The sequence below is a fragment of the Parambassis ranga genome, chromosome 4 (genome assembly GCF_900634625.1).
Source record: "Parambassis ranga chromosome 4, fParRan2.1, whole genome shotgun sequence".
Lineage (NCBI taxonomy): Eukaryota > Metazoa > Chordata > Actinopteri > Ambassidae > Parambassis > Parambassis ranga.
In genome coordinates this window covers 23,006,692-23,034,506 of record NC_041025.1, presented here as the reverse complement: position 1 = coordinate 23,034,506, position 27,815 = coordinate 23,006,692, and the positions used below count along the sequence as shown (strand labels likewise).

Below are 27,815 nucleotides of genomic sequence, written 5' to 3'. Positions count from 1 at the left end.
TATATTTTATATATATATAATATATTTTTTAATACTTAATTTAGTATTTATGATATATATTATGCAGCTTTAAAGTACAGGAACAAACACTCTGGTTACAAATATTACATAATAAACACATTAGAAACTTGTAAATAATTATAAATAACCAAAACACCTGATTCAGACTTGTGTATATATGTTTTAAATTTCACTGAATAGCTTTTCTCTGAATGGATATTCAGATTTTAAAATGAAATAGTTTTCCAGGAGTTTCCTGTCAGTAGAAACTATAACACCCGTTTCTATGTGGAATAAAGGTATACCTCTATCAATGACCAACAACACCACGTAGACTGAGGCTTTATAATAAATAAAAACAGCCATAAATGAGCACAAAACTCATCGTTTTATTTTGAGAAAGTGCAAAACTGTTACAAAACTAGATGCACTAAACAGCAGAAGATCGATGGTTAACAAGTGATTCAGTAAAAAGAAGCAGTTAATCAATGCACCCGACTTTAAATCCCTCCCCCACATTAAACCAGCAAAAATACATTTTAAATGAGGAAACAGTTCCATTATGTTATTAATGCAAAGCAAGAAGAAAAGTATATTTGAACAGGAAATATGGCAATTATTTATTTAAGTGTCCAAAATGTATAAACTTTATTTTAGATCTGAAAATGGCTGCCATTAATACTTTTAATGAAACAAATTGGTAGTGTTTTTTATGATAATTATTTGAACATCAGCATTATAAAGCACAGCAACACCAAAGCATGAAGCTAAAACAATGAAAAAGGGTCTTTAGATGGTCCCCCTTCTACACCAAACTACTGATGTCTGTCTGCAGGATCTTTTCCTGATTTACTTGGTGGAGGAGTAGGTGGTGAAGTGGCCGAAACTGTAGCGACTTGTTGGTGAGGAAGGTGAGCCCAGGTCCAAACTGGCCCTGCGGGAGCTTCGTCGTGAGCCGCTTCTGGATCCCGTGGTGGATCCCGGGGCAGAGCAGACATTATAGGGACTGCTGATCCCTCTGGATGACACGGATGATGCCTGGAGCATTCTCACCCCGGTGTCTTCCTCCACCAAGCAGTTATCCAGAGCCTCTTTGTAGGAGATCTTCAGTTTGCTCTTGGGGCACGTTAGGTTCTTTGTGTGGTGTTTGATGTCTTGGAGCTTCTGAGCTGTTCTCCCGTCCAGCCAGCCCATTTTCAAAGCATCTTCTATGGTTCTTCTACAGCCCATTTCTGAGTCATAAAGCCCTCCAGTTACAACCTGGAACTCCATGAATCTTTGCCCTGCTTCATACGGAAGCCACATCTCCTTCATGGCCTCAGCAGCGGACATCTTCCTCTTGGTTTTTACGTCCTCAAAACCAATATAGGCTTTCTGGGCAGGCTTCAGTTTGGTGACCATGTCATCATTTATTATGCCCATGCGGGCGGCTTCCTGGATACTGAGCCTGCGGCCATTGGTGGGATTGACAATTCCTCCGGTACAGGCTTGGGCCTCGAGCAGTCTCTGGGCGGTGATGGAATCAACAAGACCACGGTTTAGAGCCTCTGTGATGGATATCTTCTCAACAGTATCAGTGTCAAAAATGGCACCAACAGGTTCCTGTTCTCCCCCTAATTCAACAGGTGAGGCAAGAGTCATGGAGACGCTGGATATGTGCTTGAGGGAAGATGAGTCTTGACTAACAGAGCTGAAGGTTGAGCTGCGCTCTGTGACATGGGTGGTTCTTGTTGTGGTCATCTTTGTGAAAGTAGGTGATAAAGGTCTTGATACAACTGATGATGAGGAAGAGGAGACAGAGGAGGAGGATGTCAGTGATGATGGAATGGAGGTGTCTGATGTTTTTACCGTTGATGATGTTGCTGAAGATGTGCGAGATGCAGCTGATGTTCTCGAAGCTGATACTGATGATGATGATGATGATGCATGTTTGGTCTTATTGGTGATGATGTCTGCAAACTGTGTCAGGGTGATGACATGTGAGCGGTACTGCTGTAGAACTGATTCATCAATTATCCGCTTCTCAAGCAGCTCGGAGATGTCATACTGCCTTCCAGTTTTCCGATCAATGATAACAAACCGTGTGGAACCATCCGGAGCCGTGATGGTGATCTCTTCCCACTCACACTCCTGCTCGGACAGCTCCAAGAAGGTGTCATAGTCAATATAGCCCTTGTCGTATGCTTCACGTACTGTCATCTCTTTATTAGTGTCTGGGTCCACAATCACCACTCTCCTTTTTCTCAGAGTGTTCTTTGCTGTTGACTCTTGCTTCTTTTTGTCCTTGATAGGCAAAAGAATGAGGCCAGTCTTCTTGTCTGTGATACAGCGTGTCTTCAGTTCTAGATAAGTCAGGTTTTCCTCTGTGTTCGGGTCAAAGAAACCTTTAGTGTCATCACCCGGATCGGTCAGGATCTTGTTCATTTCTTCATCAAAGTAGCCTCTCTTGTAGGCTACATTCACATCAATACGATGGCTGTGTTTAGGATCAATGATGCCACCACTGGCAATCTGGGCCTCTAGTAGGCGGATGCCATGACCTTTCTCCACAAGACCTTTCTCTATGGCCTCGAATAGGGAGATGATCTTGTTTGTACCTGGCAGTTTGTAACCAGTCACAGCCCTTTCAGCTGCTAGCAGCTTGTCCTTGAACTCTGGCCCGAACAGTCTCCTACTGTGGGCATCATTGACAGTCAGAAAGAGGTTGTTGACAGGATCAATGATAAAACCTGAGGCAGCCTGGGCCTCAAGCAGTTCCAGAGTGGTTCCAGGGCGTAACAGTCCGTCTTTCATGGCCTGATAGACTGGCAACACCTTATCGCTGGCCTCATCATAAACTCCTGCAATGCAGGCAGAACCTCTCAGGTAGAGGCGCAGGCGGTCTTCAATGTCTTTGCTTGTCAATTTGCCTTTGTTCAATTGGTCCATGTCAGACTGTCCAAGCAGGTTAGCATCCACCAGATCTACAATTGAAACCTGGCCCCTAAGTCCTTGGACAGTTAATGGCTTTTGGGGTTCAGGTAGAAGCAAAGCACCTGTGCTTTGATCTGCTCTACACTTTTTCTTCAGAAATATATATGTAGTTGGTTGTTGGGTATCCGGGTCCAGGTAACACTCGGGACACTGTCTCAAGGCCTGGTGTAGGTTTTCATCAATGAGACTTCGACTCATAGCAACATCTCTGGGTAGGAAAACACTGAGGACAGGGTCCAGGATGCCTCCTACAGACTCTTGAGCCTGAAGCACACGAAGTGCTGTGTCTCGGTCAATTAGTCCCTTCTTCATGGCCTGGCCAGCTGACAGAAGTTGGCCAGTATGAGGGTCTCTGTAACCTATAGCTGCAGCCTCAGCTGCAAACAGCTTTGTTTCATCATCCTTGTCCACTACTCTTTGGGCACATGCTTCTTTTACTGTCAGCTTCTGATTGGTTCTGGGATCAATGATGTGGCCTGTGGCTACCTGAGCAATCAATAACATTTCTGCACTGTCAGATGACATAATGTTCTGTTTCTTTGCCTCTGTGAATGACATCTTTCCCAGAGGCCCAGCTGCCACACCAGCAATGGATCCTGTCCCTTTCAGGAAGACCTTTTTATCCACAGACACATCGGAAACTGTTTTCTCCCCTTTCAGCAGTTGGTTAAATGTTGGTTTGTCCAGGACCCCACAGTCAAGCAGCTGCTGTGCTGAAACTGGCTTACGTACACCTTCAAAGATCAGTTTGGAAGGATCTTTCCTCTCAGTGACTGGCAGCAGTACTTGACCTGTGTAAGGCTCTGTTCTGCATCTGTTTCTCAAAGCCCCATAGCTGACATCACGCTCAGTGTCTGGGTCAAGGAAACACCCTGGACTCTGACTCAGTGCTCTGCACAGGTCATCATCTACAAGGTTGCGCCTTATAGCTGTGTCTTTTGGGAGGAAAACACTGAGGTTGGGATCTAGAATGCCCCCTGCTGACTCCTGGGCCTGCAGCAGACGTAGTGCAGTCTTTCTGTCAACTAGTCCCTTCTTCATGGCTTCAAACACAGACAGAGTCTTAGCTAAGTGAGGGTCCTGGTAGCCTACAGCTGCAGCTTCTGCTGCTAAGAGTTTAGCACGGTCCCTGTTGTCCACTACCCCATTTGCACATGCTTCTGCTACTGTCAGCTTCTGATTGGATGTGGGGTCAATGATGTGACCTGTGGCAGCCTGGGCTTCCAATAGCAAATCTGCACTTTCTGGGGGCATGAGCATCTGTTTCTTGGCTTCTGAGAAAGACATCTTCCCTGAAGGCCCAGCTGCCACACCAGCAATGGATCCTGTCCCTTTCAGGAAGACCTTTTTATCCACAGACACTTCTGGAACTGTTTTCTCCCCCTTCAGCAGTTGGTTAAATGTTGGTTTGTCCAGGACCCCACAGTCAAGCAGCTGCTGTGCTGAAACTGGTTTGCAGACACCATCAAAGATCAGTTTGGAAGGATCCTTCCTCTCAGTGACTGGCAGCAGTACTTGACCTGTGTGAGGCTCTGTTCTGCATCTGTTCCTCAAAGCCCCATAGCTGACATCACGCTCAGTGTCTGGGTCAAGGTAACACCCAGGACTCTGACTCAGTGCTCTGCACAGGTCATCATCTACAAGGTTGCGCTTTATAGCCGTGTCTTTTGGAAGGAACACACTGAGGTTGGGATCTAGAATGCCCCCTGCTGACTCCTGGGCCTGTAGCAGACGTAGTGCAGACATTCTGTCAACTAGTCCCTTCTTCATGGCTTCAAACACAGAAAGAGTCTTAGTGGAGTGAGGGTCCTGGTAGCCTACAGCTGCAGCTTCTGCTGCTAAGAGTTTAGCACGGTCCTTGTTGTCCACTACCCCATTTGCACATGCTTCTACTACTGTCAGCTTCTGATTGGTTCTGGGATCAATGATGTGGCCTGTGGCTACCTGAGCACTCAGTAGCATTTCTGCACTGTCAGATGACATAATGTTCTGTTTCTTTGCCTCTGTGAATGACATTTTTCCCAGAGGCCCAGCTGCCACACCAGCAATGGATCCTGTCCCTTTCAGGAAGACCTTTTTATCCACAGACACTTCTGGAACTGTTTTCTCTCCCTTCAGCAGTTGGTTAAACGTTGGTTTGTCCAGGACCCCACAGTCAAGCAGCTGCTGTGCTGAAACTGGCTTACGTACACCTTCAAAGATCAGTTTGGAAGGATCCTTCCTCTCAGTGACTGGCAGCAGTACTTGACCTGTGTGAGGCTCTGTTCTGCATCTGTTCCTCAAAGCCCCATAACTAACATCACGCTCAGTGTCTGGGTCAAGGTAACACCCTGGACTCTGACTCAGTGCTCTGCACAGGTCATCATCTACAAGGTTGCGCTTTGTAGCCGTGTCTTTTGGGAGGAATACACTGAGGTTGGGATCTAGAATGCCCCCTGCTGACTCCTGGGCCTGTAGCAGACGTAGTGCGGTCTTTCTGTCAACTAGTCCCTTCTTCATGGCTTCAAACACAGAAAGAGTCTTAGCGGAGTGAGGGTCCTGGTAGCCTACAGCTGCAGCTTCTGCTGCTAAGAGTTTAGCACGGTCCTTGTTGTCCACTACCCCATTTGCACATGCTGCTGCTACTGTGAGCTTCTGATTGGATGTGGGATCAATGATGTGACCTGTGGCAGCCTGGGCTTCCAATAGAAAATCTGCACTTTCTGGTGGCATGAGCATCTGTTTCTTGGCTTCTGAGAAAGACATCTTCCCTGAAGGCCCAGCTGCCACACCAGCAATGGATCCTGTCCCTTTCAGGAAGACCTTTTTATCCACAGACACTTCTGGAACTGTTTTCTCCCCCTTCAGCAATTGGTTAAATGTTGGTTTGTCCAGGACCCCACAGTCAAGCAGCTGCTGTGCTGAAACTGGTTTGCAGACACCATCAAAGATCAGTTTGGAAGGATCCTTCCTCTCAGTGACTGGCAGCAGTGCTTGACCTGTGTGAGGTTCTGTTCTGCATCTGTTCCTCAAAGCCCCATAGCTGACATCACGCTCAGTGTCTGGGTCAAGGTAACACCCAGGACTCTGACTCAGTGCTCTGCACAGGTCATCATCTACAAGGTTGCGCCTTATAGCCGTGTCTTTTGGGAGGAATACACTGAGGTTGGGATCTAGAATGCCCCCTGCTGACTCCTGGGCCTGTAGCAGACGTAGTGCGGTCTTTCTGTCAACTAGTCCCTTCTTCATGGCTTCAAACACAGACAGAGGCTTAGCTGAGTGAGGGTCCTGGTAGCCTACAGCTGCAGCTTCTGCTGCTAAGAGTTTAGCACGGTCCCTGTTGTCCACTACCCCATTTGCACATGCTGCTGCTACTGTCAGCTTCTGATTGGATGTGGGATCAATGATGTGACCTGTGGCAGCCTGGGCTTCCAATAGCAAATCTGCACTTTCTGGGGGCATGAGCATCTGTTTCTTGGCTTCTGAGAAAGATATCTTCCCTGAAGGCCCAGCTGCCACACCAGCAATGGATCCTGTCCCTTTCAGGAAGACCCTTTTATCCACAGACACTTCTGGAACTGTTTTCTCCCCCTTCAGAAGTTGGTTAAATGTTGGTTTGTCCAGGACCCCACAGTCAAGCAGCTGCTGTGCTGAAACTGGCTTACGTACGCCATCAAAGATCAGTTTGGACGGATCCTTCCTCTCAGTGATTGGCAGAAGTAGCAGACCTGTGTGAGGTTCAATCTTACATCTTTTCTTTAAAGCCCCATAGCTGATCTCAGTGTCTGTTTCTGGATCAAGGTGAAATTCAGGAGTCTGGGTTAGAGCATGACGAAGATTTTCATCCAAGAGGTTGCGCTTAATAGCTGTGTCTTTGGGTAGGAACACACTCAGATTGGGATCTAGAATGCCCCCAACTGACTCCTGGGCCTGCAGCAGACGTAACCCTGTCTTCCTGTCAATTAGTCCCTTCTTCATGGCCTCAAACACTGAGAGAGGTTTGGCCACATTTGGATCTTTATAGCCAACTGCAGCAGCCTCAGCTGCCAATAATTTGTCTCGATCTTTGACATCCACCACCCCTCTGGCACATGCATCCTCTACAATCAACTTCTGATTGGTTTTGGGGTCAATGATGTGACCTGTGGCAGCCTGGGCTTCCAGTAACAAATCTGCACAATCCTCAGGCAGCAGCATTTGTTTCTTGGCCTCTGACAAAGACAGTTTTCCTTGACTTCCAGCTACAACCCCAGCAATGGGCCCTGTCCCCTTCAGATTGATGTTTTTGTCTACAGAGACCTCTGGGACAGTTTTCTTCCCTCTTTCTAGGTCTTTAAATGTTGGCTTGTCCAGGACACCACACTCAAGCAGCTGATTGGCTGTAACAGGTTTGCGAACACCATCAAAGACAAGTTTAGAAGGATCTACTTTTTCAGGAACAGGAAGAAGGAGGAGGCCTGTGTGTGGCTCTACTTTACATCTCCTCTTCATTGACATATAGGTTACACCCTCCTCAGTGTCTGGGTCCAGGTAGAGCTCTGGCCTCTGATTTAGCACACGATAGATGTTGTCATCAATTAGGTCCCGCGCTATGGCTGTGTCTTTGGGAAGGAACACACTAAGAACGGGGTCTAGAATGCCTCCCACTGATTCCTGAGCTTGTAACAGACGCAGCGTTGTGTTCTTGTCAATCAGGCCCTTTTTCATGGCCTGAAACACTGAGAGAGGTTTGACTGCACCAGGCCCACTGTATCCTACAGCTGCAGCTTCTGCTGCTAACAACCGCTCTCTGTCCTCGTAATCAACCACACCTTGACTACACGCTTCTTCCACTGTTAACTTCTGATTGGTTCTGGGGTCGATGATGTGGCCTGTGGCAGCCTGAGCATCCAATAGTAAGTCAACACTATCTGGTGGGAGGAGATTCTCTTTCTTGGCTTCGGTGAAGGTCATTTTGCAAAGGGGTCCAGTGACAGACCCTGGACCTTTTGGACTTTCAATTATCACCCCAGCTATTGGTCCTGTGCCTTTTAGATTGACTTTTTTATCAGCAGATACTTCAGGGACGGTTTTATGTCCCTTCACAAGCTGGTTAAAAGTCAGCTTGTCCAAAACAAAACAGTCAAGCAGCATGTCTGCTGTGACTGGCTTCCGGACTCCATCAAAAATCACAGTGGAAGCATCCAAGGTTGGAGGCTCTCGGCTTTTCTTCAGCTCAGTCTCCATGGTTTGTCTGACAATGGTCACCTGCTGCAGTTCTTTCTGGATGGCTGACAGCTTACTTTTATATGTCTCCTCGAGCTCCCTCAGTTCCCTCATCAGCCTCTCTATCTCACTTTTCAAAGACGCCTTCTCCTTCTCCAGAATGTCCTTGTCTGTGTCATACTGCCTGATCAGAACCTGTTTACTTTCACACTGGTCCTTCCAGTAGCTAACATCCCTCTTCACCCTCTCACTCTCCTCCTGCAGGCGTTGCTTATTACGAAACTCAGAATCGAAGGACAGTTTAATGCGACTGAGTTCCTCCTCCAGTCTTAGGATGGTGTCTTTGTCCTTTTCTGTCAACTGCAGCTTCAGCAGCAGACTGTCTCTCTCACTTACAATGTCATTGTACTGAGACTGCATAGACTGCATGGAGGCTCGTATCTGTAAGGAAAGATGGGAGAGAAGACACAAAATGTTAGCCAGCTCAGAAATAAACCTGAGAAATCACAGTGCAGTAGAAGAACCAGAAACATTTGTTCATTCTATATTACAGCAAACAAGTACAGACACATCCTCAAAACGTGTAAGACTGGGAAGGAAAAGTATTCAGGGAAATTCTTTGCATTTGTCTAAAAACATTACACATCTGAAGTCATTAATGATCACTCAGCCTGCCCAGTCCCACAGACAAACACTACATTATTACAACATTTGTAGTAACTACAGCTGCAAAACTATTCTATGAGTTTGTTTAGATTAGAACAGACAGTTAACGTTCTGCAAATTTGTCAAATTTTTTTGCACAAAAAAATCACATAAAAATCTTAGATAGAAAATCCTCAAAAATTATTTAAATGATTAACTTTCAAGTGCTGTTTTACACATTTGCAAAATGTTTTTTTTTCAGGACTATGAAGATGAAACAACAATATGATGAACACGTTTGACCAGAGCACAGAGTTACAATCATGTCATGAATGAAAACAGCAAAAACAAAAAGCAGGCAGGCTGCACATCTTTGCACACTGATGAGAAGCAGGCAGGCAGGCAGGCAGAGAGGCAAAGATTGTGTTTGCATGCAAATGATTGACATGCAAGTTTATTCAAACACATACACATGTATGTGTTCAAATCAGAGTTATCTACAGGGGATCTACGGCTGCTCCAGCATGCAAACATAACTACTTGCTACTTGAATGTTCCAACCTAGGACTCTGATTTGGAAAGACGAGAGAAGTCTTTGTCTACGTGGCAAACTCTTGTGTACCTCGGTGGCCTGCGTTTGTATTTTCTCGGCCTCCAGCTTGAGTTTCTCCCGCTCAGAGGAGAGCTCTGACACCAGGTTGTGGTAATCTTTGTTGCTGCGCTCACTGGCCTGCAGCTGCAGCTTCAAGCCAGCTATCTGTGAGGAGAACTCATCTTCGCTTCCCTGTTTGGATCTCAGGAGCTCCTCTTTAACATGTCGAGCCTCCCGTAGTTCCTCATCCAGTCGCAGCCTCTCCTTGGTCTGTGTTTCTATTGTCTCCTTCAACCTTTGCAGCTCAGTACAGTTCTCATTCAGAACCTTACTCTTCTCCTCTATAGTCCTGTAAAGGCCCTCGTTCCTCAGGTTTGTCTCTTTGACTCGGACCTGCTCCTGGTGCAGTTGTTGCTGCAGGGCTTTCAGCTCGCTGCTCAGCTGTGTTATGCGCTCTGCAGAGGTCTTGTTCTGTTTCAAGCTCGTCTCCAGTTCCTCCTGCAGCCTCAGACGCTCTTCTTGGGCTCTCTTTTCTGTGTTGCCGGCTTGCGCTTGGCTCTGGTGTAGTGCAGTGATGGTGCTGTTGTACTCTGTTATGGTCATAGCGCTCTTCTCCAGCTCTCCTTCTACCTGCCTCCTTCGGGACACTTCCTCTTGGTTGGCTTTCCTCAGATTCTCCACCTGGCTCTCCAGCCCATCTCTGATCTCCTGAAGGTCTTTGAGTCGCGTCTGTAACCGGCTCATGTTTTGCTCCACTCTGGATCGCTCCCTCTTCTCTCTGTCCAGCTCCAAGCCCACCATCTCAAGCTGCTTCTCGCACTCCCTCAGCTGCGTCGCAGCCGTGGATGAATTTGTTAGTTTCACCTGCAGCTGGGCAAAACTCTGTTCGAGCACACCCTGCCCTTCCTCTGTGGTTATCCTCCTGCGGGTCTCCTCCTCCAGACTGTGTGTGACATAAACCAGCTGGTCGCTCTTCTCCTGCAGGGTCTTCGTGATCTCAGCCAGCTCCTCTCTGTACTGGCTGCTCTCCTCGTCTCTCTGTCGGGTCAGTGACTCCACCAGACTTTCCAGTTCTCTCCTCCTGCGCCCCTCCTCTATGATCACAGCCCGCTGACTGTGAGCCTCCTCTTCTGCCCTCTTCTTCTGCTCCTCACACTGACTAACAGATATCCTAAGCCTCCTGAGCTCCTCCTCCAGACTCCTCCTCTCTGCCTCCATCCTGTCGTACTGTAGCTGGAGCTCGGCTGTATCCTCGTCCCTCTGTGCTGAAAGCCTGTGCATGTCTGTGCGGCTGATGTGGATCTGGGATTCGTAGCTGAGCCTTAAGTTATTGATCTCCATACTGCACTGGCTCCTTACCTTTGATATCTCCTTCTGCAGCTCCTTCACCCTTGCCGCCTCCTCGTCCAGCTGCCGTCGCAGCTGTTCACTCTCATGCTCCTTATTTGCCACGCTCTTCTCCACCTCCATCTTGGACCAGCTCACTGTCTCCAGCTCTTTATGCCTCTTGCTCAGCACTAACTCGTACTCCTCCTGCTGCTGAGTGTAGCGCTCCTCTGCCAGCTTCGTCTTCCTCTTCTCCTCGCTCAGCAAATAGTTGAGCCGTGCCACCTCATCGTTGAGGTCCGCCAGCTGGCTCTGAGTGGTGTCGAGGCTCTCCTTGGTGGCACTGCACTGCAGCGCCGTGTTTTGCTTCACCTCCTCCATTGACAGCAGCTGGTCCTGAGACTGGGACAGCTCCAGCTGGTAACGAGCAACGACGTCTTCCAAGGATTTGTTCTTGGTGTTGCAGTCCTGGACATTCTCCCTCAGCCTACGAAGTTCTTCTTCTAGCAGGTCAATCCGGGTGTTACGGATCTGAAAGGAAGATACAGCAAAGATGAATGGAGGTTATTAACTTTATGTGACCAATCAGCATCACAGTGATAGCACCAAACCATGGAGAAACATTCAGCTGGAGTCAAAGCATCTTTCTCCACCAATCTAACTAATCTTGCTTAACTAAATCTCTAGTTGGTCCAATAATAATAAATGATAAAAATAAAAATGTAACATGTTTGCAGTAAGATAAACATGATCAGTACCTTCAGCTCCTCCATGCTTTTGAGAAACTCTCCCAAGAATTTGTAGTAGTCACCAGACAGAGTGAGCAGCTCCATGTACCGAGTCTGCAGCTGGACAGCCTGAGATCAAGACAAACTTTCAGATCCAGCATTGCTTTATGTGTAATAATAAGAGACAGTTCTTCACTTGGTTTTGGTTTCATCACCTCCTCGTGCAGATCCATTGACGGGGACCTCAGCATCGTCCTCTTGATGGGGACGTTGAGCAGAGTTTCTAAACCAGACGTGTAGGAGGCCAGGTCTGTTTCATAGTTCTGTAAAAACACAGCCGTGAAAGCAGGAAGTGGATTTTTTTAATGAATTACAGTCTGTATATTGTTCGAATGGCTCCCATACCTTGATGGCGTTCACACAGGCCTCGTTGTCCCTCAGCACGCTCTCCACATCGTCCCTCTTCGACTTGATTTCTGTGTTCAGAGCCTTCAGAAAACAACAGAACTTAACCTGTTAGAGTGATAAACCAAGAAGCTGTGACTAGAAACTAAGGACTGTGTTAACCTTCTGGTTGTTAATGTGGTCCATCAGTGCCTGGATGCTCTGTATCTCGGTGGCGTGCAAGGCGTCCTGGTTTTTCCGCGTGGCGTTAATCCAGTCCATGAGGGAGGTGCTGGTTTGCCTGTAGTGCTGCAGCTGGGGCAGATACAGCTGCAGATCCTGGAGTCTGAGCACAACACAACATTCAGCCATTTCCTCTAATGTTTTAATGTGTAAGAGACACACAGACACATACCTCGTGTCAACCTGTCCCTGGATTCGCCTCCAGCGGTCGGACAGCAGGCCCACCTGCTCGCTGTACTTTGACAGCATCATGTCACACCTGTGGAAGGATCCGCCCACTTGGCTGTTCCAGTGGTTCGCTTTTGCCAACTCAGCCTCCATAGAGACCAGAACCTCTTTCTTCTGGTCCAGCTCTGCTTTAAGATTCTGCACATCATCACACACACACACACATCACACACACAGAAGTGCTGTAATAAAATATCATAACAGGACTGGAACTTGCTGGCCTTCTCACAGCAGCTTTTCTAATTGAACCTGAGGGGTGAGCACTGATCCCTGCTCTAATGTGCTCTGGTATTCTGACCCAGCTGCAGCTGCTCAGGCATGAATGAGACAGAACCTCGTGTCTGAACTGTCTGGAACAGGGCAGTTTACACCGCCGAATCTCCAAAAAGATGATGTAAAAAAAGGGTATAAGTATAGGGTAAGGGTAAGTAAATTTTGATGAATATTCTCAATCATCCAGGTCATTATAGGTAGAGAAGATTGAAGCAAGGCGTCTGGAGTTTTCTTGACGACAGAACTGATGAAGCTGCTTGGATGAGCAACGAAACGTCTTCAAGAAAACTCTACAAATCCAGATGCCTTGCTTCAATCTTCTCTACGTAAAACTAAAAATACCTGCAGGATGGTCATGTATTCCTCAACTTCAGTGGGAGACAGAGATGTGGTCTCTTTCTCCATCAGTCTCGCCTCATGGACTTTCACAATGTCCTCAGCTCGTGCCACGCTCTCCAGCACGTCCCTTAGAGCCCGCAGCCTGAAAAGAACAGACTAATTGATTATAAAAATGTACTCCAGCCCCTGCTAACTTTAAACTGTAACACTTCATTAAAAAGTACAGGTTCAGTGTCCAGTATGTATGCTGTCTAAGGTGTTCTACAAGGATTACCACTAGGCCCTCTGCTATTTTAAAAGATGTTCATTTGTATGCAGATGACACCATCTTGTATGTCATCAGTTCGTCTGTAAATCTTAGCGTTGCAGTTGGACATTAAAATGTTCACATTCATAAATTAAATTCAGAGCTCTAATAATTTAATCACTTGATCCTGTATAAGTAAAGCTTTCTGGCAGCAGTTTGAGCTGAGTGGGTTCCACGTACCGCTGCACGTAGGCGGACGAGCTGCTCTCCAGGCTGCCCAGTCTGTCATTGATCACGCCGACCTCGCTGCGGAGGAACTGGGCTTTGTCTGAATCACTCATGCCCTCCAGCTCCTTCAAAATACGCTCCCTCAAATGCAGGTACTCCTCGCGCATGGAGTCGATGTCACGCTGCACCGTCTTTAGGAAAACAGTCACACAGTTAGCACAGCGAACACATGGAGGCGTACAGTTACCTGTTTCGGAGTTTACCTCTAAATGGGTGATTTTGAGGCCGCAGTCTCGCACCCCGTCATCTCCGATGCAGATGTGAACGTGCTCGCTCAGCGTGCCCTCAGCGGCCTCCAGCCTCAGTCTGAGCGAATGCAGCTCTGATAAAATGTAAGAGGATGAGGAGGACTGCTGCACCTTCCTCTTCACTGGCTGCTCTGTCTTGGTCACTTTCACCACTTCTTTCTTGGCCACCTGCTCTTTATTCACCACCTCCTTTTTCACCTCCACTTTCTTCTCCACCACCTTTCTGAGCTCCACTCTGCGTCTTTCTTCTTCGAGCCTCAGGGCCTCTTCCTCTATGATAGCTTGTTGTTGTTGCTGTTGCTGTGGTTGTATAATGATGAGCGGCTGGGGCTCGATGACTTGCAGTTGTATTTGTTCCTGATGTGTGACTGTGGAGAAACAGATGATGTGTTTTTATTGACAGGTCAAAAGAAAAGATCTCTAACTCTCTGCAGGTCAGGTCTCATGTGACTGTTACTACAAACACTGACTGTAGGCAGGAAGCTGCACCACCAGCTGGTTGTAGTAAGCATGAGCTCCATTAAACTGGTTCTCAAGGCTCCTCTTGTCCTCATCAGCAAACATCTGGGAACCCTGGCTGTTCACTTTGAACTCCTCATAGTGAGTCTCCAGGTTCTTGATGATCTGCCGGTACTCCTCAGGACGCATCTGGGCCAACTGAACACACACACACACAAAGGTGATGTTCATTTTAGAGCAACAGGATTTGACAAAGTTAAGCTCTTTGATGTGTTTTTAGTTTTGAATGAGGCACTGAAGCAGGGTAAAGCAGCTTTCTGATCTGTGCTAACATCTGGAGGGGGAAAGAGGCGAGGAGGACACTTCATGCCATCCATGAAGTTCTGCACAGTGTCAGAACTTCCTGGATGACATTTTTGTGTTAGTGTGGGGTGTTGGTATGAAGCTCGACAGCAAATTTGGCCTCTAATTCTTAATTTCCTCTATTGTATAAAACCTAAATATTCCCAAAAACTGTATTATATATACATCAATATGCCCCATACACTGTGTTCCAGGATCTCCTCTTTCTCTGCTCCACCTATGTATGTGATTAAAGTATGCAATAAATGAACCTTACGGAACATGTTTTCTTTCCAGTACTTAAAAATTGATGTTACTGCAGCTGTTAGCTTAGTTTAGCATCAAAGGCTGGAAACCAAGCATCAGCCTCCTGGGCTAAAACCTGAATATTTTGGAACTGTTAAAAACTGCAGTTCCTTTAATGGCCACTAGAGGTTGCAGGTGGCAACAGCTGTAACCTTTTACAGAGTCTAAAAGCTGCTCTTCAGACGACATGGAGCGTTATTATTTTTATATACAACTAGCCTGAAAACAGAAAACAGCTAGCCTGACTGCAGATGCTAATCAATAACACACTTAAGCTCAGTTGTTTCGCTCTCCTATTTATGCTAAGCTAAGCTGTCTTTTGCCTCCTATTTGCTCTACAGATGACACCACCTCCAACCTTGTGACGGCCTTGTTGCTCACTTTCTCCAAACCAATTAATCACTAAGCACTCATCAAAACACAACAGTGACCGTGGTCTCATCTGTTACCATGGTGATGGTGAGGGAGTTGATGTAGTTCATGTCCTGCACACAGTACTGCCAGGCGATCAGGCTCTTAACGTTGATGTAGAGCTGGCTCCAGATGGACAGGATGGCCTCGTAGTACTGCTCGTTCCTTCAGACGACACAGAGATCAACTTTAAACAAACGCATAAAAAACGTATTTATGGTTTGTGAACAAACTTGTTTGTGTCTCTCACTTGTTGGCGAGGCTGATGCTGAGTGGGTTAGGAGGGGGTATAATCAGGCACACTGAGGGCACCAGCATATCCAGACCCCCCGGGCCGGTCACCTGCCACTTACTGCGCTGACTGTTGTCCTTCAGGATGGCCTCGTTGCCCTTATTGATCACCTTCTGTGGAGTCAGAGCGTGTTTATCTGTTGTTATATCTGCATATTGAACATATTACTGTGTGTCTGTGTGTGAGACGTGAAGATCAGCGGTGGGACCTGGTCTTGTTTGAAGTCACACAGAGCCTTGACGATGATGCCACTGCTCTTCTCCTCTGGGTTTCTGGGTTTCAGTCTCACGATGCTCTTGGACTTGCTGACCAGGTGTTGCACCTGCCTCTTGTTTTCCATGATCTTCTCTCTTTCCCTCTGAAGAAATGTGTAGAGATCAATAAGTAACAAGTAACAAACTGTCAGTCAGATCCATAAAACCTGCAGGGAGCAGCCATCTCACCTCCAGGCCTTTGAGCAGCTCCAGCAGGTTCTCCAGAGAAGTGTTTTTGTCACAGGTGAACTTCTTCCGAACCGACTCGTGTTCCTTTTGCAACGTGCTGTACGTCTCATTGGCCTCTTTGAAGAACTATTAAAAACACACAACGGCCACAGGAGACGCTGACATTTAGACCACATCTCTCCAATAAATAAGACATTTATTTGAATTACAGCAGCACACAGAGAGTCATTACAGGATCAACCAGAGGAGCTCAGCTCTGCCTGCTCCCTGAATCCTCCTCACCACCTGCAGCGACTTTATTAAACTTCAAACTGAGGAGAATCACCATGAAACAGAAACAGATGATTCTACCAGAAGGTCCTGATCCTGATCCTGTGTGTGTGTACATGTGCGTGAATGCCCTGGCTATGATCAGGTCTGTGCATGTAAAGGCCTCATCTTGTTGTTGAGAGACCTGGACTCTGTTCTGATCATGTCCAGGCTTCTCAGGGTTTATTTAAACCCCATTTCCAGTCAGAGTATTGTCAAGACCAGAATAAGAGCACCCTGGATACTGGTGTGCAGCCTGTGGACTGGTCTGGCCTGCTTTGGAACACAGTGACCACCAAAAACTCAATAAAAGTCAGCACAGTCACACATCATGAGCACACCAAAGCCTCCCCCTCCCTCTGTCTTTTCACTCTGCTGCAGCTGCTGGCATCTTTCCCTGCTCGTTCCTCTTCTGCTTCTATATTCTTTGACTTTCAGGCATTTGGGATACTTTGTTTTCAGTAGTTTTAAGTCGCTGCTTCTTCTGAACTCTGTGTGTGTGGAGACACTTCAACAGACACAGAGTGCACCTGGATGCACCATTCATGTCCACATGACGTACATTTTATCATCAAAACATGGATGTGAGCGTCTGAACAGATGTGACTTAAGTAAAAGTAGAAGTGCTACATCAACAATCCTACTTAAGTATAAGTCTTAAGTACTTTTAAATGTACTTAAAGTATTAAAAGTAAAAGTACTCACACACTGAATATATATGATTGATTTCCATTGCAAAGGATCTGAACAGGTTAAAATAATCAAAGAAATCATCTGAAATGAAAATGGACCATGTGTAGTTAATGTACATGTTGAGTCCAGAAGCAGCTATGGACAGGTCTGTGTGTCATGAGGCAGGCTGTGGGCATCAAGTGAACAGAGAGGCTGCTGATAACAAACAGGCATTCAGCATGTTTACTGTGTCAGTGTTCCTGCTGTAGATTCATGTGATGATTCATGTTAATCAGACATTAATGGATGGACCTGTGTTAGCAGACAGCAGCTAACTAGTTAGCTAACTGAGCCAGAGCACCGGCATCATGACTGAGGCTCATTATAGAAACACAGCTGGCAGCGTGACACCACCTACATGCAGAGTCTGACCTCTCATCAGTCCAGCACTGTGTTCATCACATGGAACAAGTAACTACAGTAGAAATGTAGAGGAGGAGAAAGTACAGGTAACAGCTGCAACATGGAGTCAAAGTATAAAGTATGCACTATTATTTTTACTTAAGTAAAGTTTAATACATAAAAATTTACTTAAGTACAGTAACGAAGTACAAATACCTTACTTTCCACCACTGTTTGACACAGACTGTGTGATCCTGTAGGCACCCATCGGCTGTGCAAGTATGCAGCAACGACAACATATTTGTAGACTAGAGCTAATAAAAGCTAATAACTCTCTGTGTGTTTGTTCATATGAGAATCACATGACCATTTCCTGCCTTACCTGGCTGTACGCTGCGTTCTCCTTCAGATGACTATCGATGCATTTTGTGATCTGGAGAAGCCAACTCCACTGAGTCTGCAAAGTGTCCTTGTAAGCCTGGAACAACACAACAACGCACAAATGAGTAACACCAAAGGCATAGAAGCAGTGTTTAAATAGGAGCGTGTCTGTGTCCACACCTCGATCTTGTCTGAGGCCGGGTGGTCGTTCTTCAGGAGAGTGTCCACTCTGACCTTCAGCTTGTTCAGCTCCTTCTCTTTGTCCTCCAGGCTGCTCATCAGTTTCTGTGACATAAACAGAGGTTCAGTAACCACAGGACGCTGTGCGGCGCCACTCTGCGGCATCGCTCTGACTGCGGCTGCCTCCCACAGATGACAGCTGCTTTATGAGATGCAGATTAATTTCATAAAAAACATTTAGTGACATTCAGGCTCACAGGATTGCCAAGAATGTTAATTGACTAGACTGTAAACTGAAATGTTTCCTGCAGCTCTCTGACCGAGTAGCTCTCCTGCTTCTTGGGGATGTACTGGTCGATGTTCTTGTCCCCCCAGTCAAACACCAGCTCCTCCTCCTCCCTGTCGTTCACCCACATGATCTCTTTGGATATTTCCTGGATGATCTGCAGGAGCTCTCGCAGCTGCTGCGTCCGACCGAACGACATTTTCTGGTGAGGGAGGAAGAGAACGTGTTTGAGTACAAGGACAAACAGGCAGGAAAACACACAAAAGCGGTCGTTTCGTTCACCTGCAGACTGTCCCACTCCTGCTCCAGAGCGTGGAGGTTTCCTCGGTCTCCTTTCTTCCCCTGCAGGAGGACAATGAGGGACACTTCAGCACTTTGCAAACGAACAGGTCAAATAAGCAAATATAGGTAGAAATCTGGATTTTCATAAAAGTCCTGAACCCACCAGGTCGTCTTTGGCCCGGTCCAGCTCGGGGCTCCTCTGGATGGAGCTGTGGAACTTCTGGTGGCTGATGAGCTGCTGCTCGATGGCCTGAGGATCGTCTCCCCAGGATGCCGTTTCAATCAGACGCTGAAACGCCGAAAAAAAGTCACTGAATCTGATCTGACAGCAGAAATATGCACTAAACATCGTAATGCAGGCAGCAACGTAACATCACCAGCAGGTGGAGGCAGAGAAGAAAGATGGTGCTTTTTAGGAATTTTTTTTTTAGGAGCGACTGCAGGTTGAAACGTCTGAGGAATCTTTCTTTTAATTTTGGTTCCTTCTCACTTCAATCCACCGACGACAGCTCATAACAGAGGAATGCTTCCGTCTGTGAGAGCCGCATCAGGTGACGCACACTTACTGTTCTGTTTGTGTCGGCCATGTTTTGACAGTTTGCAGCGTGTCTGTTTTTTGTTTTTAAATGAGCACACACCTTTTATCAGGAGATCAGGTCAGCAGGGTGTTATAATAATTTGGACTTATTGTCCAGCACCGCCGGCTCTCACTTTACTCCTGTTGGCGGCTTTTTCTGATAGAGCCTGTTGAAATGGCGACTGAGCTAGTTGAGTCTGTTCAACGTAGGCAAAGACAAACCAATTCCTCTACATCAACAGGGATCCACATGTGGAAATAACCATCAAGCGCTGCTTTGTTTTCAGATTGTACATCTGCAGTCCTGCCTCAGACTTCTGACTACTGCCACCTGCTGGTATGGAGAGTTATTCCCTCTCCCGCCGCATGTCCTATCAGCATCTTTGTGGTCCAGATGCAGGAAACATGAGGCCGTCATTGCTGCTGGTTCTTTGATGTCAGTTTGGTGCGTCTGTGCCTTTAAGAGGCGTCTCTTCGTACCTTGTGCTGTGCGATCCAGCCCATAGCGTCATAGAAACTTCTTCCAGGTTCCTCCCAGCCTCCGCTGCTCTGCCTGGTGCTCCTCCTCCTCTTCATGCTCCCTGTGATGGCCATGTGGACCCCCCTCAGCTGGTCTTTATACATCTCCAAACTACAGATTGAGAAGAAAATAAGAGAACATGTGGCCTCGAATGGAACACAAAAAAAGGGAGGAGCAGAGACAGACAGAGGTGTCCTCACTTCCTCACTACGTTGTCATTGGGCTGTCCCATTTGTCTCATGTCTATCGCACAGTTCTTCAGCTTCTCGATGGACTCTCTGGCCAGTCCCATGTAGTACCCTGCATCATCAGGGCTGCAGCCCTGTGAGATGTAAACACAACACTCAGTGACACACACACATACAGAGCTACAACCCACGGTGACACACAGATGGATTAACGGAGAGTTTGCGTGTCTGAGCCACTCTTCAGAAACCTGTCTCTAAGTGCTTTACACACACCCAGAGCCCGACCCCTGAGGAGGCGCTCGGCTGACAGTGAACAGAAACGTCACGCAGAGTTACTCTGTGAGTGTAACACAGATGTGAGGAGGTTAACAGGCTAATAAATCACACGCCCGCAGGATTTCAACTGTTTTCTGCTCAGAAAAACACATAATTCATGAGTGAAGAAGAAGAGGAGGAGGAGCGTGCTGATTACAACCCCACAGCATTTCTGTCATTCTTTCTGCACCAACAGAAAAACACTCCCTCTGAGGAAACTCACAGACTGAATGCTGTACTCGGCCTTATTCAGGTACTCGGTGCACTGGCTCTGCAGGATGGCGGCTCTCTGGTTGATGGCGGTGAGCTGGGAGCTGCTGTAGGGGGCAGAAGACGAATTATTACAAACGATCGAGAGTCATTTAATCATTGATGTTCTGTGCTCGGAGTGTTTTCTGTGATTTTGTGCACTAAGAAAAAATATTAAATGCATCATTTTCTTGCCAAATCAAAGCTGATTGATAAGTCTGTGGCCTGATTTAGAAGATGAGTCACACACAGGCGGTTCGGCTCTTTAAAGCAGGAAGTTACTGCGATCTTTTCGGTTTCAGGTGATTTAAAACCGAAAGCTGCTCGTGCAGTAATCCAGGAGCGTGGACAGCTGAGGACACCTGGAGCCAGTTTGAATGGACGCTGATGTCAGCACAGATATCTAGTCCTGCTCCACAGGTGTGTGCTTGTAAGAGGCAGCAAAATGAACTCCTGCCTGAGGCCACGAGCTTATCAATCACATGTCAGTGCAGCAGGTTGCACACACCATCTTAATGCTGCAGCTTTCTATCACTGAAGTGTTAAAATAACACGAACACTGTTAAGAGTGAAGACCAGAGCAAACACTCATATCTGCCTTCATGTTATCAGCCACATTTTATTTATCCTGATAAGTGCTGAATGACTTTCATACCTGCTAATCTGCACTGACCTACACACTGAATAATAATTCATCTCGCAGGAGTAACACGGTCTCAGTGTCTGAGGCACCGCTGTGGCTGAGTGTGGACAGACTGACATGTAATAAGCAGAGCGTGCTCGTCTGTTCCAGCAGCTCCGTGTGAGTCATAAATCACATTAATTTGTTGTGCACAGAGCCAAGCTGCTGCGCAGAGGAGAAGCTGGTTTATGATGTGAAGAGGCTGTAAGAGCAGCTTGTATCAGATCATAGGAGGTGGTAACTCCTTCAGCAAACAGCGCATTACTGCGCACAGAGACACCTGCAGCTTTAACCTGCGCAGAGTTCACTCCTTAAACGGCTCTAAAGCTCACTTCAGATATTATCATGCATTATTTTGTGTTTGCAGGGACTCGGGCTCTGCAGGGCTGAAATGTAACCTGGGAGCAAACCGGCTGCCATGATAAATGTTTAATGATCTTTTCAGACTGACTCCCTGCAGAGCGCAACACAGAAAAGTGCAAAGAAGAGACAAAAAGTCAAACTTTGGACCTCATCGTTCCGCCTGCCATGGCTCCGCTCATCATCCCGCCTCCTACAGTGTTGCTCCTTGTGTAGGTGTAGGTTTTGAATCCGTCCATGTAGCCGTCGTATCCATTACCGCCTCCATGCGCGACGTCGCTCCGTGCGTAATGTAAGCTCCCCCCGCCGGCCAAGTCGCTTTTAGAGCCGGCCCTGCGGCCCGTGTTCAGGGCCTGCTGCGAGCCGTACAGACTCATACTGACCGGGGAAACGGCAGCTTCTGCACCTCTACAAAAGTTACCGGAGACGGAGAGTGCAGCGGGCCGCCTGTCCGTGTCTCTCTGTCCACCTGTCCGCTCCGGTCCCTCTGCTGCAGACTGCGGCGCAGGCAGGGAACAGGGGAGGTTGGTTTGTGGAGGCTGGGTGACCACACCTCTCTGCCTGTACCCAGCGCACCGAGCCAGAAAGTTCCTGTGTGCCTGACACTCCCTCCAAACTGAGCTGGAGGCAGGGGTGTGTGAGAGAGAGAGAGAGAGAGAGAGAGAGCGGACCAGTTAGAACTGCGAGAATATCTGATGAAGTCTGGACATTTTTGCTGATGTTTATAACAGTTTTTGGTAAAGTTAGGACATTTGGTTAATATATTTGCATTTTTTTAATTAAAGATGAACTTTTATATGATGTAACATGTCATTTAAACTGCAGCTCTTTGCAGCTCTGCTGCCTCCACCTGACCAGCTGATTCAGAATTTTCTAATAATATAACTTTTGAACTTTATAATCGCCAGGATGCAGCCCGTTCCTCCTCCACCTCAGTTGTTTTTTTAAATGATTTTTTTAAACTCCCTCTCACAGACACACACTCACACACTGACACCACTTAAACACTTGCCTGCAGCCAAAGGGTGGGACTCACAGGAAAAACAGGACTGACAGCTCTCCGTGGATGACAGTAACATTAAAAATCATAAATCTGATGCACACTCACTAAGATGGTTAAAATCTAATGACTTTTATTCCAGCTAATGACACAGTTATCTGGTTGGAAAGCTGTTTGTGGACACTCAGCGAGCTGCACATCCCCATCAAACACCTGAAGCACCTGTGCAGGGTATCAGTGTTTTATATCTGTGTTGTTTCTGTGTGCAGGCTCTGTGACATTCCTGCAGAGGCTGAAATCTGCCAGCGTGGGGGAATATTTCAGCTGAGAATTTCATCAAGTTGTCAAATGTGAAACCATAAAGCATTTACCTGAAAGTGTGCGGCTTCACCGAGCTGTGAGCGTCTCCTTCTGCAAGAGACACAGACGTTACACAGAATTCACAAAGAAGAAGAAGAAGAAGAAGAAGAAGAAGAAGAACTGGAACAGCGGTCACATGCAGTCTGTGTTTCTGAGTCAAGACCCATCATGTCTGACACTTTACAAGCAGCTCACCTTCATTATGAGTGTGAACACAGACAGGCCATGGTCAGCCTCCCTCCATCACCCCACCACCCAGTAAACTCTGCAGCTTCTGAGGAATGTAGCGTGTGTGTGTGTGTGTGTGGGATTGTAAGAGGAGGCAGAGATGAGGACAGGACTGTTTGCTGCTATGATTTATTACAAACATTTGTTTCGACTTAGCTGCAGTCTAATTGCAGACTCAGAGTGCAGGAGAAGAATTTTAGTGACAAACAGCAGCTTACTGCTCCTGCAGCTTCGTGTGTGTGTGTGTGTGTGTGTGAATGTTTCTGATTCATGCAGGTAGTAAACTGCTCTGAGAGTAGTCCCACCCTACCCTCAAGCTGTTCCCTTTGGCAGATGGGCACGCCTTTGCCTGTACCTAAACTCACACAGATACTCCCCATTTGCCAAAACAGCATTCCAGCTCCGACCTTCCTTTTTTTAAAGCTACACTTTGAAGCTCGGCTGTCACTTCCAGTGATAACCATTGAATTTTAACTCTGCACGAACATGTTTTTGCAACTAATAGCACTTCAGGGAAAATCATATATTTAGACACGAGAAAGATGAAAGCTGATTGGCGTGTGAATTAGGCACTGAATTCTCCAAATGCAGGTGTGAGTGTGTGTGTGTTGAGTTAAATCATTTTAAGGTGTGTATCCGAGGTTTTGCACAGGGTTTCCCACCCTCTGCTGTCTCCTTTCATTCCTGATTTCTTGGACAGGACAAGGCTTGCACACTTTAATGAGTTCCTAATGTCAGCAGATTATAAAGACGCATCAGACACACGTCTTCGTCTCGGATGAGAGAAAATCACTCGTGCAGTGATACCATGGTTGCTTTATCGTCTTATTGATTGACATCATTCGGCTGATGTTGTCTCTTTTATCTGGTCCAGGACAGTCCTGACTGAAACATAAACTGTGTGTTTGTGCTCCAGTGTTCAGTGATAGACATGCAACTCCTTCCTGCAGCAGCAGACAGCTGTTTCCAGCTGTGGATTAACTGACTGAAACAGACTCATAATGTTAAACATACGTTCTGTGCACAAATCTGTCAAAGCTTTAAAATGAAGCCAAAAACTGCAGATCCTCAAGTGGCTGCCTCCAAAAGTGAGTTGATCCCCATAGACCTCCATGTTAAAATGTCCAAATCAACATGGTTACAGTCTATTACAGGAACAATGTATCCTCTAAAGACAATATTTAAACATTTTTAGAACGCACAATCCAAATGAACGCCATGATGCTCTGCTGGATCTGCAGCAGTTTGGACATATTAGGTTTAAGGACAAAGATCTCAGCTTATCGGTTGGTCCATGCCCTCATATGGGGTCATAATGACCAAAAGCAGAGAGCAGTGTCCTCCATATGATGGCTGACTTCCTCTCAGCTCATCTGTTCCACTACAAATTAAAGCAGGGTGGAGGCCCAGCAGCAAACCAAAGGATCCCACAGGATGAGCTTGAGGATGCAGACAAGGTGAAGACAAGGAGGTCTGAGCATCATCTCTGTTCCTGGGAGGCATTCCCAGGACAGCCAAGAGACATAGTCTCCACTACGTCCTGGGTCTACCCCAGGGTATTCTCCCAGTGGGACGACTCTTCTCGGGTGACCGAGCTCCTCCTCCTCGCTAAGGGAGCACCCAACCACCCTTCAAAGGAAACTTATTTTGGCCGCTTGGATTCTCAGTCTCTTTCTTTCAGTCATTACCCAGAGCTCATGACAATAGGTGAGAGAAGGAACGTGGACTGACCAGGAAATTGAGAGCTTTGCCTTTCTGCTCAGCTCCTTCTTCACCACAGTGGAGGGGCAGGAGCTCTCCTCTATCTCAAAGACGACAAGCCATCTCTTTTTCCGGTCGAGGACCATGGCCTCAGACTTGGAGGTGCTGATTCTCATCCCAGCCGCTTCACACTTGGCTGCAAACAGTCCCAGTGCACACTGAAGGCCCCGGCTCAATGAAGCCAACAGGACAACATCATCTGCAAAAAAATGCAGATGAACGTTTGCATCATTTAGAATCAACATTTTTATTTAATTTGTGTGTTTGTTTTCTGCAGAGGGAGTGAAGACCTGCACTCATCTTCCCCGAGCAGTCACAACCTTTCAGATTCAACGCCCTCTAACATGTCTTTGTTCCACAGGTGGAGGCTCCACACCCACAGACACACCCACAAACACAACAGGCTGGATTCACACACTGCTATCTCTTCATGTTGGCACTGCAGCACTGACTCAGCCGGCGTGTACAGACTTCTGTCAGTGAGAGGACAGAGCAGAGGAGGAGGAGCCTTTTAATAGTTATATATTGTTTTATTTTTTCACTTGTCTGAGGGGCTGTCTTGTCAGATCTTTGGCATCCTCTTGTCTGCATGTCATCCACAGTGTGTGACTGTGTGTCTGTGTATGTGCCAGGGAAAAGTTTTCAGACGCTAAGAAGAGGATTAAAACTGTAATGAGTAATGGTGGTAATTGCTGGTGTTCAGGGCGTGCCTGCTCGTCCAACATTGTTCTCAGCAGTCAGAGAAATTACTGGAAATGAGCAGCATCAGGAAAACTGTCTGTGTGACCAGATTTCATTGAAGCTACACGACAGATGCAGTTCAAACACTGAAGCTAAACACTAATAATAATATGCCCAGCTGTTCATGTAAGAGTTCATGCATGTCGTATATGGGTGGTGTCTGAAGCCTATTGATGGCATGCAGAGTAACATCTGCACCCGCACTGACAGGTGGTGCACAGAGGACTGATGCAAACATTAAGGGGGATGATTAAGCTGCAGTTAGTAAAGTGGGAAGACTCACACACACAGAAAACCAGGGCGGTGCAAGACCTTTGGAGGGGGCAGGTGCTCAAAGTGAAAAAGAGACACATGGAGCACAAATGTGAGACACCACACAGAAACACACCTTACAATAGAACTGGTTGAATCGAACGTAACATGGAATCAAAAAACACACACACACACACACACACACAGTGACAGTTCAAACCTTTTCAAACATTGTACTGTATAGCCACAAATTTAATCCATTCATAAACTGCCTTGTATCATTCCTAGTGCTAATAATACAGTAAAAAATGATTAAATAATATAGAATTCATGTAATGAAATATTTTTGTGCACAGTGCATTCTTGAAGATGACTGACAGAAGTGAAGTGAGCAATGAGCGTCCTAGTTACTACCACACACAGTGTGCAAAAGAATCAGGCTTACTTTTAATATAATAATCTGAAATTACCGGATAGCTCTCTCATGCCTGAGCTGTAAATTAGAGGTTAGCTTAGCATAATAGAGACTGGAAACATGAGGAAGCAGCTACAGTGGCTGTCTGTATCCAATGCAAGGCTAACAATGTCCTCTTTATGAGAGCAACACTCCTGAAAACACAACAAAAGAGGTGGATTTGATGTTTTCATGTCAAACACAGAGCCTCTCTAAACCTCCTGAAGCTAGTACATACAGCTTTAGCTGCTATTTAGCTGTAGGTGGAGAACAGAGAGCAGCCTTAGAGCACATGATGAGGATTTAGATGATATCTTCTGTGTGTTTGTCAGCACAAAAGGGGCTTAAAGAAATGATCTTATCAGTTTGCTTTGGAAGAACTTGTTTGTCCTGACCTCTAGGCCAGCTGACCTCTGACCTCATCACCCTTCATCAGACTTGCTGAACGTGCTGGACAAGAACCAGAAACAAGGAGATCACACTTTCAGGCCAGAACTGTGAAATAAATGTCTAATGTGTGTGCGAGCCAATGATCAGAAGAGTGAATGATGAGTCAATCAATGATGATGATGATGATGATGATGATGAGAGTAAAATACAAAATGATGAGCCGCTCCTGCAGCTGTGAAGACACACAGACAGAAACTAAAGTGAGCAGCTGAGCCACAGAGTCCCTGACTCACTTCTGTCTTTCTGTTCACATTCACTGGATTTGTTTTGTATACACAGACACCACATACACACACTTTCAATTTCTAGTACTCAGTGGTGGAGGTTTGGGTGGAGCTGGTTACATAGCAACCATAAACCAAGACACACACATGCACACACACACACAGATCTTAAAAGAGAGTTTTATTCAGGACGCTTTGACAGCTGTAAATTTTTAATGAAAAGCGAGTCGAGGTTGAAAAGAGAGTCGGGAGTCTGGAAAAGAAAGATGGAGCTCTTATTCTTGTCTTTGACCTGTGCAGGTGTGTGTGTGTGTCTGTGTGTGTGTGTGAGAGACTGTGTGTATATAAGAGGCAGTAAAACAAAGGGGAGAGTCATTCATTGCCCGAGGGAGTTGGCATCAGAGGTGAAAGAGGTGAGGTGCAGAGAAGCTGAGAACAGCTCTACTCACTTCCAACATGGCCGCCTAAGTTTCTATTCAGCTTCATGTAAGAACTCACAAACAGTGTAAGTAAGGTTATTATGAGCCCACAGTCAGGAACATATTGTGGTGTAAGGATGCATCTGACAGGAGACGGCGGAGGCGGCGCTGCTGCAGTGGGCCGATCCTGTGACTGTGGAGCACCTGTGCAGCAGGGTGACATGGATATCCCTCCTGGGGGTGAGGGGACCGAGCTGGAGAGGGGGTGAATGAGAGGCAGGGAGGGAGGGAGGGACCATCACATGACACCTGAACCAATCTGGGTCACCGGTCACATAAAGACAAGTGACGTGGCTCCACCTCCTTCAACACAGAGGAATCCTTTCTGTGCAGGCGGAGCGCAGACAGTCTGCGATGTAACTGTAACCCAAAGACATTTAGAAGGGGTGACTGATAAGTTTGTAGCCTAAGGTAGAGAGACATTCCACACTAACATACGAGTCCCTGCTTTGTGTCAGTGGCTAAGGCCTTCAGAAAGTGGCAATGACGGCATCATCAAGAAATGGTGGACT

At 46.7% G+C, this 27,815-nt stretch overlaps 1 protein-coding gene across 3 annotated transcripts; it reads right to left on the bottom strand.

Moving 5' to 3' along the window:
* Nucleotides 1–449: 449 nt before the first annotated feature.
* On the bottom strand, nt 450–21,904 carry dspb (desmoplakin b). Of its 3 annotated transcripts, none has more exons than XM_028404849.1 (24): nt 21,505–21,904; nt 20,287–20,380; nt 19,761–19,882; nt 19,521–19,671; nt 18,627–18,752; nt 18,464–18,523; nt 18,216–18,383; nt 17,896–18,000; nt 17,717–17,812; nt 15,952–16,077; nt 15,717–15,866; nt 15,467–15,621; nt 15,255–15,381; nt 14,169–14,355; nt 13,654–14,066; nt 13,403–13,581; nt 12,919–13,057; nt 12,248–12,441; nt 12,016–12,178; nt 11,854–11,937; nt 11,664–11,771; nt 11,479–11,577; nt 9,425–11,251; nt 450–8,598 (listed from the first exon to the last, which is right to left on the bottom strand). In XM_028404849.1, the coding sequence occupies exons 1-24, from the start codon at nt 21,729–21,731 to the stop codon at nt 850–852; spliced, it is 12,849 nt and encodes a 4,282-aa protein (XP_028260650.1). In that variant the 5' UTR covers nt 21,732–21,904; the 3' UTR covers nt 450–849. The 3 variants fall into 3 exon arrangements, with proteins under 3 accessions (XP_028260650.1, XP_028260651.1, XP_028260652.1); XM_028404850.1 differs by having other exon boundaries at nt 20,287–20,377; XM_028404851.1 differs by having other exon boundaries at nt 10,754–11,251; nt 21,505–21,903.
* Between the last annotated feature and the right edge of the window lie 5,911 nt (nt 21,905–27,815).